The 15748-nt window shown below is 36.4% G+C and overlaps 3 protein-coding genes across 3 annotated transcripts; 2 read left to right on the top strand and 1 right to left on the bottom strand.

Annotated features, from left to right (window-relative positions):
• Nucleotides 1-115: 115 nt before the first annotated feature.
• Nucleotides 116-2795, bottom strand: LOC133705437 (uncharacterized). Its single transcript, XM_062130636.1, has 4 exons — nucleotides 2656-2795; nucleotides 2304-2567; nucleotides 1108-1358; nucleotides 116-706 (listed from the first exon to the last, which is right to left on the bottom strand). Exons 2-4 carry the CDS (start codon nucleotides 2554-2556, stop codon nucleotides 347-349), a joined length of 864 nt encoding a protein of 287 aa, XP_061986620.1. The 5' UTR covers nucleotides 2557-2567; nucleotides 2656-2795; the 3' UTR covers nucleotides 116-346.
• A 1187-nt stretch (nucleotides 2796-3982) lies between these two features.
• LOC133704709 (uncharacterized protein At2g39795, mitochondrial-like) lies at nucleotides 3983-6187 on the top strand. Its single transcript, XM_062129632.1, has 4 exons — nucleotides 3983-4125; nucleotides 4234-4419; nucleotides 4969-5306; nucleotides 5719-6187. The coding sequence occupies exons 2-4, from the start codon at nucleotides 4249-4251 to the stop codon at nucleotides 5897-5899; spliced, it is 690 nt and encodes a 229-aa protein (XP_061985616.1). The 5' UTR covers nucleotides 3983-4125; nucleotides 4234-4248; the 3' UTR covers nucleotides 5900-6187.
• Nucleotides 6188-9745: 3558 nt separating this feature from the next.
• On the top strand, nucleotides 9746-13850 carry LOC133705538 (uncharacterized). Its single transcript, XM_062130800.1, has 4 exons — nucleotides 9746-10730; nucleotides 11523-11678; nucleotides 11776-12438; nucleotides 12570-13850. Exons 1-4 carry the CDS (start codon nucleotides 10392-10394, stop codon nucleotides 13608-13610), a joined length of 2199 nt encoding a protein of 732 aa, XP_061986784.1. The 5' UTR covers nucleotides 9746-10391; the 3' UTR covers nucleotides 13611-13850.
• Nucleotides 13851-15748: the final 1898 nt, after the last annotated feature.

The following is a 15748-nucleotide window of genomic DNA, read 5'->3' as shown; positions in this document are numbered from 1 at the left end:
GAACACTGAATTATACACGAGGGTTGCTGAAAGACAAGCAACAGGAGATGAATAAATGTCAATTTATCCTACTGTTAACGTATATGATATAAGATTTGGCTATTGGAGCCAACAATTTAAAAAAGATGAACAAAATTACTGGCAGGAAGATAGGTGGTGGAAAGCGTTAGGCACAAAATGTACCCTTCATACAGCAAGTTCTCGAAGCACTATAAATCCCTTTTAAGTCGGGTGATTTGCAATCCTACATTACTAAACCATAATCAAAGCAACAAGATGAGTAAACGATCAGAATTGAACTCGTTTTGTTTTTACAGAAGTAGCCAGTCTAGTGGCGATTAGAGCACTAGTAATGTCTGGCTCCAGCATTATTGTAAACACGGCCCTCAGGGTATGGAATCCTTCCCTCATTTCCTTGAGCTCTTCCACCCCCACCGTACTGAGGTCGTCCCCGGTAGGACTCAAATTGACTGCTGGCATAAGCCCGATGTGTTTCTCCAGCACTGATGGGTCCTGTAGCAGCTGCACCACTATAGCCACGGGCATCCTGCAAACCTGTGTTTGGATTGTGGCTCATGCTGGCTTGTTGGTACTGACTTAGTCGGGCTTGTGATTCCTTCCTAAGAAACTCTTCTCGTCTATTGGCTTGTTGAGCTCGAAGTGCGGAAAGTTTTTCCTGGTATCTGGTATTGATCTCGATAATTTTCTGAAGCAGCAAAAATATTGAATGTTTATCGTTTGGCCAATCATCTATAATATGAACAGTAAAAAATACAAAGAAAGCCAGTGCTATCAGAGATCAATAATTTAGTAGAGTCAAAGGGAAGAGAAGGTTTCAAAACCAGCATAAGAAGAGTAGGGCACGTTAGAGAAGCAGGAAGATTTGCAACCCACTAAGCAGCAGTTAGCTTTTTGTAAATTAATTTGCTTAAATATTTATTTGACTTCTTCAATCATGCACATGCGTCATCGAGAAGTTATGAGAGTAACCCCCTTCCCCTTCTCTCCTCCCTGTAAGAGCCTTTACTGGCCTAAGTTTAAAATAGTTGCAGCTCACAAGGGGGGAAAGCCCGAATAATTGAAGAAATAGTTTCATAAAAGTCTCACCTCCCTATGCCTAGCATTTTCAGCAACCTCTGCATCACCTTGCTCCTTTGCCAATTTCGTTACTTCATCAAAGAACTTCCTTTCAAGACCTTCAAAAGACATTGGCAATGGCTTGTCCTCAAAGCCAAGCTCCATATCTTGGTCATGGGGCTGGGTTCCGCCAGCTTCCTTGTTGGATTGACTTTCCAGACCCATTTTCGGATCAGGTGGCTGCCCATGGTAGTAAGATCTTGCCCCAGAACCCACTTGACCTGCAAAATGAAACAAATATGAACAAACATTCACAAAACTTTTTCATAGTTTTTTCTCTCCCAGAAAAGCCACAATTTTCTTGGTTATCAAGCATGCATCCTAAAGCTTGTTCACACACGTAGCATCCAAATTACATACAAATATCAATCTCCACTTTCTGATTCTTTACCTTTAAACTTTAGTGCCCAATTGCATCTTGACTATAATTCATTCTTCAATAGATTTACCAGCAATCCTAACACATCAACGCAGCTCACTGCTCTACATTGTAAATAAGTTCATAGCTTTCTTTGATCATCTGTATTCTATACTACGCTCAAAAGGGTCAAGATATCACCCACTTCAAATGAACTAAGGTTCTGTTTGGTATGACTTTTGTGCATTGATTTGAGTTGTTTTTTAAACTTTTTACTTGTAGAAATGTTATAAATATATTTGATTAGACAACTTCTGACTGAAATAAAAAATTTGTTACAAAAGTGAGTCAAGATTTTGATTTAATCAAAAGTTAAAATTTTCAACTTTTAACTCGGATTCTACTTAAAACTATATCTCTTCCCCGAAAAATTCGTTTTGAATCATTTTTACGGGACATATTTATGAAAAACAACTTTTGAATTGTGACTCGAGGTAAACTAGGTTATGCCAACTGGACTCTTAAGTCTTAACACACAACTTTTACTTCCATCAATTCCACCTACCAATTCTTAACATTAACACCCAATTCCTCATTGTCCTTCCACCGTTGTTCTGATAACTCCAAAAGCTTAACGTTAATTCCTATACCGTCAAAGAAAGCTCTCACTTTTCTTCAATGTTCAAATCAAATTCACTACCTTCAACAACCCAAAAAACCCTTAACTTCTAGCAAACATTACTTTCACTCTCTTAATTAAACATCCATCAAACACAATAACATCAAGAAACACACAGTATTCACTCACCTTCACTGAAACCATGAGTAGGCAATTGATTGTGAACATTCTGTGAATCTCTGTCCCACTGCCACTGCCCTTCAGCTTTTGAAGATCTATACCCAGGATGCTGCTCTGCCTCCACACTAGAGTACCCATCTTGCCTTCCTCCTCCTCCATAACTATTACTCATTGCCCCTGTATTTCCTCTCATTCTTTGTCCACCTCCTCCATGCGGGTTCATATTCCCATCCCCGTACGCCGGCGGTGGCTGCCGTTTCATTCTTTCTCTCTCTGTAATCCAAAAAGAAACACGGCAATACACGAATTAGCAACTGTTTGAAAACAACGTTGCACTATCTGATATGTTACTTCACTTTACTTCGGTTTGGTTTGCTTCTTTTCGATTTACGAGTACTCGAAGAGACGCAGGATAGGGAGCGAGCTAGTGATGGTTGATGTTTGCCCTTGAAAGAGATGCCAAGTTTTCTTTGCGGGCCATGGCCTATTTAGTTTAAGGCCTGTCATACTTATGGAAGGCTACATGTTGAGGGTAATTTTTTTAGTTCGTTTTCAGATCAATAAAAATAAATATTCCTTTTTTTTCATTTTAAAAATATACTTTCACATTATCCTAATTTATTAAAAAATAATTAATTATATGAATATTATACTTAAAGTTTGAATTCAAAATATTAAGAAAATCAATATATTTCTTTAATCATTAAATCAGCTCTTTAAAAATATTAAAAATAATTGGGTGAAGTCACGTTTTTAATTGTTTATATTTGATAAAATTATGATGGTATTTTGTAATGTTTTATAATCTAGACAATTTTTGTTCATCTTTATACCTATTTTTTACTTGAGTGAGTATTTTATAATAAAATTAAAATAAATATTTTTTATAAAAAAATAATTAAAATTTAAAAGGTGTTGCTACATTATTCTAGCCACACCCATGAAACATTATTCATTGAAACACTACTTTGTTTTCTTACTTTTTTTTTTATCATATTCGGTTAGTTTTTATTTTTTAATTTAGCCTTCTAATAATTCAAATTTCTTTATTTAGTTTTTAATTTACCTTACATGGGGATTCTTATCTTTAATGTTGGATCTAGTATAATTAAGTTTTGTATTTTTTTATTTTCTTTCTATATTGCTATTATCGTGAGTTTTACAATTTAATCCGAGTTGATCCTGATTTATCTTTTTTTTTTAATTTATTTTTTTAATTTTATCGTTTAATATTGAGTTTGCTGAAAATTAAGCTTTGAAGTATTTTTTTTATTTGCTTTCCACTGGGTTACCTTAATCTTATAATTCAAGTCGAGGGTTTGACAGGTTGACTCTAGTTTTTTTTTAATTAAGTATTTTATTTTTATTTTCATTTTTTACTATTAAATTTATTTGTAATTGAATTTTATAATTGATTTCAGCTTAATTTTATATAATTATCTTAATCTCATAATTTGAATCGTAAATTTTATTATAAATGGAATATGCTATAGTCTTAATATTTAAAATATAATTTTAAATTAAAAAAATTAAAAAAATATTTATATATTTATCTAATATGTTATAGTCTTAATACTTAAAAAATAATTTTAATTAACAAACATTTTATTATTAAAAAAATATTAAGTGATTAAATAATTTCTTTTACATTAAAAAATAACTCAGATATGAACTGGTGCTGAAAACCGTGTTTGATTTTATGTTTTGTCGAAATTGGAAAAAAAAAACCAGTGTATTTTATTTGTTTGTAAATCATGGCCAGTTATCTGTTGGATCGGGCGTAATTGCCCTCTGTAATTAAATCTTCACAGGCCCATTATCTGAAGAAAAGGTTGAAACGGATCGGGTTATGAAACATCCTTCTTGCTTCTTCTGCTCTCTGTTTGTAGCTCTTTTGTTGCACACAAGAATAAAGTTTTGAAATTTGCTCTGGTTTTAGAGAAGTGAAAGAGAGATGTGGAAGAGAGTGTTCAGAGAAGCTACAGGGAGGCAACCATGGAGCACCATAACAAGTAAGAGATGGTCATCAACATCACCAACAAGCATATCCGCCGCTGTGGACACACTGTTGCTTCGGTCTCTTAAAGAGCACTATCTTCAAGTCTCCAAAATGAACCCTCCTCCTGTAAGAGAACACAAACTTTACTTCAAAACCCTTTTGGGGTTTTGTTTCTCTTTAAAAAGCAAAACCCTTTTTCTGTTTTTGCTTTTAAAGGAACCCCATCAAGAATTTAGGGTTTTAGATAGAGAAATACTCGCATATGTTAGTTCAACAGGTTGCTTGGATTAAAAATGGGAAACCCATCTTTGTTTTTTTATGATTTTTGACTGCTTTTGTTGTGTATGTTAGGTTTTGTTGAGTAAAGTTTGTGGCCTTAGGCAATTTAAGGAGGTGAAGTCACCTTTTACTCAATGTTTAATTTATCGAGGTTACTTACGCCCATGTACATGCTTGTATGTCTGCTTTTGTTGAGTGAAGTTTCTGACTATAGGGAATCTAGAAAGCTGAGCTTATGTTTGTCTATGTATGCATGCTTATATGTTTGTTTGTCAAATTAGAATTACGCATGATTTTGTGCGTTGAATTGGGCTTAATGTGTATGAATATGTGAGTGAGAGAGTGTGAGAGATTTTTATTGGCTAATGCTATATCTTGAACTTGAATTTGTTGTAGAAAGTGAACCCTCCACCTGCCTTTTCAATAATAAAAGGTGCTTTGGATGGGAATGGTCCAGTTCTGATTCGCACCTATGGGAATGAGGAAATTAAACTCTCTATAATGCGGATGGCTTATATTGCACCTGGTGATGGGGAGTCTGATGGAAATGACGAGGACGTGAATCAGTTCTTCCTTCATGTGGATGTTTCGAAGCCTGGACAAGATAAATCTCTGCATTTTCTATGTGGACTTTATACAGATGCGCTGGGAATTCACTCTGTTTCTTTGAGGCCAAAGCTTGACGGTGCTGACTTTCTTGAGGATACAACTACATACAGTGGCCCACATTTTGTGTAAGTTGTCACTCTCGTTTCTCTCTTTTTAGTCGATGATTCAATAAATTTGAAGTCATAAGGTGTTAAAATATTGAAAAACAACGAGGCATATAATGATTAAAACTGAATCATATTTTTTTGATACGAGGATACCGTGACACATTGGAGGAACTTTTGTTCCCCCCTTTCTCAATATTCTGTGTTAAACAATAGGAGAACAACGAGGCACATGATGATCAAACAAGAACCAATTTCTTTGGCATTCAGATAATGTTACTGATTAGATGAACTTCAAGAACCACTACTTTCGATTAGCAACCATTTCATTCGATGCGGCAACTGAAACTACTCTATTCTTCATTTCTTTGGCATAACTTGAAATTTAAACGATTTGGTTGTACACTTCAACAAATTGTTCCCGCGTTGACAGGGAACTTGATGAAAGGATGAGGGATGCATTCCACCGTTTTATTGAAGAACGAGGTGTGAATGAGAATCTTTTTGATTTTCTTCAAGCATGGCTGTATGTGAAGGAGCACCGGGGTCTTATGCGCTGGTTTAAAACAGTGGGCACATACATCAATGAAAATAGGCCAGCTAAGAGTTCTTAATATTTTTATGAAGGGGTCTCATAAGAAGATTCATTTGCAAGCAAAAAATAGGCAAATATGTGTAACAAGTTGTTGGTATATTTACTTGAGCTGCGTTGCTTAAACTCTTCAGCTTTTCAGTTCTGCTGCTGTCTTTTGAAAACCAGTATCAAACTGTTTTGTCGTGGTGATGACATTTTCATGTTCGAGCTGCTTTTTCTCTCTATGATGTGATTCCTTACATGGGCAAAGATGTGTATCATTCTTCTCAGACACGTCTACTTTCAAGTGCTTTTGCAGCTTGGATAATACTCTCGTCGTAGATTTTTTTTTTGCAGCTTGTATAGTACATTGCGTGAAATAGAAGATAAAGATTCCGGCCTCAAATTGCTCGGATAGTTTATAACAATCTATAGTACCTCCTCTTTAGCACTGTCTTGCCTTTTTGCATCTTACGATATCTAGCACTTTACCAACTGAAGATCAAAGCAGAACGAAGACCACAAAAATGAACTCCGCAATCTTTAGCTCTGTAATTCAAATCAAAGATTTGATTGGTCATCTTCTCTATAAAAGCTTGCCTTCAAACAATACAGTCATCTCTGAAAAAATTCAGATGATCCAGTTTATCTTGAATCCACTTGGAAGCAGAAGCCTTCTTGGCTCGAGCAATCGAATATTTGTTAATATTACTCTTTTATAGATAAATGAAAAATCTACACAAGCTATTAGATTAGGAAGGCATTTCATGGAGAAAATAATAATGTGCTGTCTGGGTCTGGGTCTGGGACTTGGACTCTGCCCTTTACCCGATGGCCCTTATCATATATCCAATCGGCCCATTACCAGGATGGGCTTGATCGGGCCTATGCTTTATAAATTATTTCGGAGCCTTTATTTCAAGTGGGTTTTTTAGCAATATTTTAACTCAGATTTTTTTTAGCAAGGGGCAATGTGGTGGGTTTCAAGGTATACGTGGACGGTCACTATTAAATTCTTTTTCAAAAATCTTCTTGCCATAATCATGATGTCACCCCTATATTGCTTTCAAGGAAAGAGCAGAAATTGGAGGCAAAACCTTTTTGTTGGTGATAACAATAATGGTGAATTGGTCAATTTTTGAAACCTCATATGCTTAGTTGACCTTATACTTGATGGGACCATATGGACCGATTATATCATATCATATGAGTTATAGACACCAACGCCAATCATAAAATAATTTTATTAAGCATTTAATACTTCTGAGTTGTATTTAATTTTGATTTCAGATATTAATCATAAATTATTTGTGGTTGAAATTAGATTTTGGATTCCAACATGTAATAATAACAACCCATGCAATCAAAACTTGAATTAGAATAACATCAAGGGATATAAGTCAACTAGTCAGGCTCTAAGTTTATATCTTAGAGGTCACCGATTTGAATTTCACAAACCTCAGAGCTACAGGAAGTTTACATGGTCGTTAACTTTAGAGCCCGTGTGATTAGTTGAGATGCGCTCAAACTGGCCCGAACACCTATGTTAATTAAAAAAAAAGTTGAATTAGAGAGGATTTTTATCACCTTAAGTGAGATTGTATGTATATATATATTTCTTGTATTGTAAGTATTTAATAATTATAACTTGAATATCATGAGTTTTTCATATTGTAGAAGAATGAGTCTTCCATATTCCTGAAGAGACGAGCTGATTCATAGTTCCATTGGCAAGAGTCACAAAAAAAACCTTTGATTTCCCCCCCTTCTTTTCCCCACGGAGGCAAAGGTCCATTGTCGCTATCATCTTGTCATGCAAATTTAACGGTCCTTATAATTTGTAATTTTATAATTTTTATTCATTTTAAAGGTATAGAAAAAATATATGGCAAATTAATGGCAGAATTTTGCAACTATCGAGGTGCCGAAAGGCAATACCACCATGAATGTTGCAAAACTGGGTCATGAGATTCTGGTTTTTATATTTAGTGCTTCCTCATCTCACTGGTTTTTTTTTTATTATTAAAAAGAAAATATCACAGGCACAAAATCATCTTCCTAGAAGACCTTACACGAGCTTGTTCATTGCAATCTGTCGCTACGATGAAAATAAGACAAAAACTAACGTAATATTTAACTAAAAACCTTGTAGTTAATTAGTAAACTCACCCCATCTCAATTGATTAGTGTTTTTTACGACTTAAGCACCTCCTGAAAAGTCGAGTTTAATAACTTCGGAAACAGGATTGACATCCTGGGCTCTAGTTTAAACAAATCCCGAGGAAGATTCTAGAATAAAAAATGCTAAATCTTGATCCTTGCAGGCACCACCACCCGGATTCAGCGTTGCCATAGGCATGGCTACGAGGGAGAGAATTGAAAGAGAGACTGGAGAGACTTGGACGCGAACACACTGGGAAAAGATGAGAGAAACTGGATGTTGCAGACGAGACAAGGCATGCCATGCCAGAGTTGCAATGAGCTAGCTAGAGATGAAGATCAGGCCATTGATTAGACACCATTTACACGAGTGGTCTTCAGCAAGCCTCTCACCCTCCATTCATTGAACGACAGGAAGCTGTTGATTTTGTCGTTGTATTTCCCAATAAGATATTTCCACACGTTTTCCGCCATGTTTGTGTGGTGCTCACCATCAGATGTCTCCTATTTTCTTACACTGCAAAAGTGATTAAAAGTCGGTTTTTTTTTTCTTTTTTCATTTCAAGAAGAGGATATCGTGATATCTTCCTTCTTTTTTACTTCAAACAATCACACTAATAATGTTCATACAATCAGACTCAACCCATTAGTGCTTCCCAATATAATCACCGTTGTAAAGTTTTGACTGAACTAGTTGATAAATAACTCGAATTATTAGAGACTTAAACCTGTTCGAGTTGGAAAAAAAATAAAAAAAAAATAAAAACTAAATAAATTTTTATTTATCATGTACTTTTATTATACGGTTCTCAAACCTCGAATCTCAGCCATGGCTTTTTAGGTGTTTATATATTATGTCTAAGGAATTTTACACGCCCACACACACACGAAGGTAATTATGTAAGCTTGTAGTAGTCTTGAAGTTTGTGAGACTCGAATTAATGATCTTTAGGGAACAAACCTAAAGTCTGACCAGTTAAGCTACATCTTTCAGGGTTAAGAATTTGATGTTTTTTTATTAATGTGGGTGTCCGAGACAGCTTATGTACGCCTTGATTAATTCTAAGGGTTCTGAAATTAACAATCATGTAAGCCTCCAGTAGCTCTGAAGTTTGTGAGACTCGAACTGGTGATCTCTAGGGAACAAATTTAAAGTCTGACCAGTTAAGCTACACCCTTCAGGGTTAAGAATTTGATTTTTTTTATTTATTAACGTAGGTATCCGGGTTAACTTGCGCGCACCTCGACTAATCCCACGAGTCATAAAATTAACGATCATTCAAACCTCTCATAACTTTAAGGTCTGTAAAACTCAAACTAGAAATCTCTAAAATACAAATATAGAATCTAATTAATCAAGTTATACGTTTTTATAATTAAAATTTGATGTTTTAATCAAATGAGTGAGCGACTGGAATCAAAAGAGCCTGATTTTTTAGCTTTACACGCATAGGCTAAGTCTTGTCTGCCATCCTCATGACATCTAGGCAGTGGCTATTTCCCTTATGGCCACAATCTAGAGGCTTACGCATCTGGCACCGGGAGTTGCCTTTTGAGCCATGTTCGAGTCAACTTAGATATAAATTAGAGAAATAAAATTAAAACAATAACCAAACACTATTTATTCAATAGAATACGTTCGAGTCCAGTGAATTATTACATTACAGAAACCTTTACTTATTAGTTTGACGGAAGCTAGATAAACAAGGACCCGTGAGCAAAGACCACATTTTTACAAGTGGAAAAAGAGACGTTGGTTCTTAGGTTTATTTTATGTTTTTCTTCCATTCATTTGCCGGCCTATCTCTCTCTCTCTCTCTCTCTCTCTCTCTCTGAACTGGAGTTCTTGTACATCGTTCAAACAACCAACGGCATATCCCTCATATATATATATTAGCCAAATTCCACCTTCTCCTTCACCAAATCTCCTCTTCCTTTTTAGATTTCAAGATCCTTCATATCCCATCTTCCAATTTCAAATTCTCACCACACTCACTTCTTCTTTTTCTCCATTTTTGAAGTTAAAGTTCACTCCTTTATCATCATCGCTAAATGTTCCGTTGAACTCTTATATAATCTATGCCAAATCTTATGATCTAACAAGAAAATCCTAATCAAGATCATACCCGGGCTTTCTTTTTCACTAAAAAATAGGAAAAGAAAGCGGTAATTCTCAGCCACTTGAATTTGTTGCAATCTCAACACAATCTCCAAAACCCATCTCATATAACTCTCTTTATATCTCTTAGATCACGAAATTACTTCAATTTTATCTCTTTTGATCACTACACAGGCTCATTTCTGTCTAGACCTTGATAAAGTAACCCTTTTCTGTTCTTGGAAGGAAAAGTTTCCATCTTCAAGTCAAAGAAATGGTGGTGAAGATGATGAGGTGGCCACCATGGCCACCTCTGTCATCAAGAAAATTTGAGGCCAAAGTGATCATTCACAAACTGCAAGGCCTGAATTTGGTGCAAGATGTAGAACAAAATAATGATGAGAGCAAGAAGAGGTTGGTGGTTGAGATGAAGTGGAAAGGTCAAAAGGGTATTGCTTTAAGGAGGTTTGCAAAGAGGAATTTTACTGAGGAAGGTGGGTTTTGCGGTGATGGGGTTTTTGAATGGAATGAAGAGTTTAAAAGTGTTTGTAATCTTTCTGGAAATAAAGATGGTGTTTTTCTTCCTTGGGAGATTGCATTCGCAGTTTTCAGTGTAAGTTTCCTATTCTTTTCTCTTTTTCTCCTGCTTTGGTATTCGTTGACCATCTGTTGGTAGATTTTTTATCATATCGGAATTGATTATTGTCATTAGGCTTTGGCTTTGGATAATTGAGTGTCCTTGCATACGCTTTTTCGACATCTTACTCTCTCTGTCTGTCGCAGAATTATTGATCAATACTGATATATGTTCTTTTCATGATTTTTTGGCTTTCTTCTTTAACTTCCATTCTTTTGAACAAAGATGAATAATTAAGGGAAAAACATAGAGCTAATGAAGAATATTATGTGCTTTTCCACAGTTCCAGGAAATTGGATATTACAATACAGGATATCAACGGAGGTTTCCCTTTTCGTGGGTGTATTATTGAACTTCTATTGACTATGGTTTCAGTCATCATATAATAAATTCACATTAATTGTATTTTTTTTTTGTTTTTGTTAAATCAAAGTTTGCAATATGTATAAGAATATGCTTATGCAGATTAATCGGTGGTCAATATGCTAAATTCTTGAGGGATTCAGTATTCTTTTTTAGTACCTGTAGCTTTATATTCCAAGACTTCTGAGGCCTTCTTTTTTGGCCTATATGTGTGGTGATTATTTTGAAGTGATTGACTTCACACATAGTGGAAGTTATTATCATGCTTGATCATGTTAAATGGCATATTCCTAGAGTGTTTTCTCAATTTGTTCTGTTTATGCTACGGGTCCTTTAGCGACTGATATATTAATAATCTCTCAGTATTGATTTGACAATAAGACAGTTTCGTTTCTAATGGTTCAGGGCTTGAAACAAGGGCCAAGGAATAAGGTTATTTTAGTTGGAACTGCCACATTAAACCTCGCGGAATATGCTTCAACAGCTAAGGAGAGAGAAGCCAAAATTGATGTTCCTTTAACAGTTCACAATGGCACTGTTGAGGGCACTCCCTTGCTTCATGTAAGTCCATTCCTTTCAATACGACGAACATCTGTTATTAACTGTATCCTATGCTAATGGCTGTTTCATTTCTGACACTAATTCAAATATAATGCAGTTGTCTCTCAAGTTGATGGAATTGAGAACTATTCAAGAACCTCTACAGACACCACAGAGAGTGATACAGACTGCCCCACCCTCACCCTCTTCTCTAGAAACTTTATCACCAAGGAGAGATGAGCTTTCTGTCCTCAAAGCAGGTCTGAGAAAAGTGAAAAGCTTCCAAGTGACAAAAAAGGCTTGTCATGAAGAGAACAATTATGATAGGTGTTGTGTCAGAAGTGAAGATGCCGAGGACAACTATCCATTTGATACAGATTCACTCGACAATGATGGGGAATCAGAGGAGAGTAATGGGGATTCTAGTGCTCAATTACCATTCAATTATGAAACTTTGGGGCATGCAAACAAGGCTGGAGGATCATTTTACTCTAATGCCATAACTAATGCTGAAGATGAGAGTTGGATATACTATAACCACCGCAAACAAGATTTGGGATCTCTGTATGTTGAGTCCTCAACTGCATCAGACCATGAACAGTCCTTGAGACAGAGTTCAATACGTGGAATCTTAGCTTGGAGGAAAAGGAAACTAAGTTTTATATCTGCAAAGCCTAAATCTAAAGGAGAGCCTCTCTTGAAAAAGGATTGTGGAGAAGGTGGTGATGACATTGATTTTGATCGCAGGCAGCTTAGCTCCTCTGATGAGTCCAGTTCTGGGGTACGTATCAACCCTTTTGCACCCCCCCCCTCCCGTTTCTTTATTTATCATCTTCTTTCTTGGGCTTTGTGCCTCTTAATATAGTCATACGAATTCAAACTTCACTCTAAAACTATTTTTGGTTCTGGCAGTGGAATAAATTGGAAGAAGGTTCCAGTACTAGTAGATCATCATTCTCTGAATTTGGGGATGACAAATTTGCTGTTGGCAGCTGGGAGGCAAAAGAAGTAATAAGCCGTGATGGGCACATGAAGCTCCAAGCGCAAGTCTTTTTTGCTTCAATTGATCAAAGGAGTGAGCGAGCTGCAGGAGAGAGTGCCTGTACAGCCCTGGTTGCTGTCATTGCTAATTGGTTGCAATCTAACCAATATGAAGTGCCAATCAAGTCTGAGTTTGACAGCTTGATCAGAGTTGGATCTTTAGAGTGGAGAAACTTGTGTGAGAAAGAGGACTATAGACAACGATTTCCCGACAAGCACTTTGATCTTGAGACAATTCTCCAAGCTAAAATCCGTCCTCTTTCAGTAGTCCCAGAAAAGTCGTTTATTGGATTCTTTCATCCAGAAGGCCTAGAAGAAGGGGATTTTGACTTCCTTCATGGTGCAATGTCCTTTGACAGTATTTGGCAGGAGATTAAACATCATGGGTTAGACTTGTCTAGTAATTGTGACCCTTTCATCTACATTGTAAGTTGGAATGATCACTTCTTTGTCCTCAAGGTTGAGCAGGATGCCTACTATATCATTGACACATTGGGTGAGAGGCTTTACGAGGGATGTAATCAAGCCTATGTCCTAAAATTTGACAAAGATACAACAATCCGGAAACTACCAATGGAAACTAAAGAATCAGATGAAAAAACTGCGGGCAACAAAGTGCAACCAAGCAGCTCCAAGGAAAAAACTCGGGCTGAAAGGAGGTCGCCATCAAGTCCAAATGAATGCGAAAAGTCTCCGATGGAAGAAGAAATTGTGTGCAAAGGAAAGGAGTCATGCAAGGAGTATATTAAGAGCTTCTTGGCTGCAATCCCTATAAGGGAATTGCGGGCTGATATCAAGAAGGGTTTGATGGCATCAACACCCCTTCATCATCGGCTTCAAATTGAGTTCCACTACACCCAGCTGACACAACCTGTAGATGAAAATTCATCAAGAGATGTAACAATTTGCTGATGCACCAGCATTGTATTAGCTGTTATCGCATTGAATACCTCTCTCCCATAGAGTTGCGCTCCTACAATTTTCTATACCTGTGATTATTCTAACCCCTTCCCCTCTTGCAATGTATTATGTTGTTTAAGCAATAATCATGCTGATACTGCCATTTAGTGATTTGTTTTTGAGTCTCTTTGTATATTCCATCTTTAGTTTTCGGACGAAGAATGCAAGTATCTACCTATTCATATTTTCACATTCTGGTGATTTGTTTTTACTGTAGATAATAGTAAAATTTCCAAGCATAAAGTCACATGAAACTTTCCTTATTTTAAACCTTTATTTCACATGCACACGATGCCTTTAATTACAGTGGAAGCATAACTTAAGCTGACACCTTTGCTCTTTGACTTCTCTTTCACAAGAAAAGTGGCTCCTTGTATCGTGGCTTTTTCAGCTTTCCCGGCGAGATTCACCATTTATTCTTGCTCATTTCCCATTATATAACATCCGTGGACTCTTCTCTTGAAGCATAACCCTTCTTCTCTTGTATTCAATACAGTCGTTTCCCTCTCTCTCTCTCTCTCTCTCTCTCTCTCTCTCTCTACAAGAATGCATAGGTCAGCGAGTGGAACTCGGGCCTCTGATGAGTTCTTGATCAGCCTGGCACCAGCTGCCGATGTATCCCCTTCGAAAAATACAGCTTACTCAGAGTTACCAACCCACGATCCCATATCTGATGTGACCAAGAAGGATCTTGCTTGGCATCACAAGTCCATGGGAGAAAATGCCGTTCACCTCATCCCGGTAGTCCTGATTCTATGTGCTTTGACTCTCTGGATTTTTTCTTATCCGTATAAACTGTAATCAAGCGGTGCAATTCAAATCATATTTTAAATGTGCTTCCTTGCCTTGTCTTGCCTTTGTTTCTGTAATGGAATTATAATTTTATAATCTATCCATATTATAAACACCTAGTTTTGACTATATGAAACCTAATTTGTCAGGATTTCTTACATTTTAGTATGTTACTCTGATACCACCTAGCTTTCACTAGTTTTCATTCGTGAAAACGTGTGCCATGAGAACTGTTTCAATTCTTCTGTACCATGTTCTTGGCAGAATTTCAGTTTGCCCTTACAGCATGAAATGTAAATACCTGTCTTGTCATTATTTCTGGTTTTCATTCACTCAGTTTTCATTGCCAAATAAAAACAATTTACTGGTAATTCTTTAAACTGATATTATTTTTTTATAATGCGTGGCTGGTAAGAAATAAGAATATTGATAAAGGAAGTCAGGCTTGTCTAAAAAAAGGATGGCATCAATTATCATTGGCCTTCTTCAATTCTATTTTTTCCCCATTGACGAACAGTTAGTTAAGCTAAGCAATGTAAACATAATGATTGCTGAAATTAACCTTCAAATGCTCATAAAGAATAGTTAAAGAGAGAGGTTAGGCACCAGAAATAACTGCTGCTAGTGCAGCATTTTAAATTTCATTAGCATTCAAAGAAAATACAACTAAAGCAACATTTTATTTGTTCTTTCATCTTCTACTTCTTGTTCCGGTCATGAAAATACCCAGCAGGGTTTTTCTCGAAAGCATCCCTAGATATGCGAACATCTTGACCAGGAGCTTTCATGGTCGCATCTTTTATTGAGCCAAAGACCGAAACAGGGCTAGTAGCAACACTGGAAGGAGCTTTGCTAGCATCACCACCACCAGCAGTTAAACCCGATGACTTATTGGTGCCAGACATTTTGTCCTTGTATCAGACCAATAGCTTTTTAACAGTGCGAGATTTAGAGTCTACTATCTCTTTGATGTTCCAAAACAAGAAAAGGATGGTGCTTGCATAGTGCACTCTGGGAGCTTGAGGATTCATTTTGTATTTAATTCTCTCTGGAAATGGTGTGCCATTGACAGTCAAATTTCTTGATAAATTTTGATGAATGCATAGAAAATAACAAAGGATTTATAACTTTGTTCCTTGGGTAAAGTTTTGGTTTATCTAAACCTTTTCTACTTCCTGTGTTGTGGCATTGAAAGGCACGCTGTTGACTGGTTCATTTATTTCAGTTTCAGTGAATGGGAACAAAACAATTGAACTCCCATCATCACATGGGAACTGAAGCCTTCTGGCCTTCAAATT

This window comes from Populus nigra, chromosome 10 (genome assembly GCF_951802175.1).
Source record: "Populus nigra chromosome 10, ddPopNigr1.1, whole genome shotgun sequence".
NCBI classification, from domain to species: domain Eukaryota; kingdom Viridiplantae; phylum Streptophyta; class Magnoliopsida; order Malpighiales; family Salicaceae; genus Populus; species Populus nigra.
This window is presented reverse-complemented; position numbering and strand designations above follow the sequence as displayed.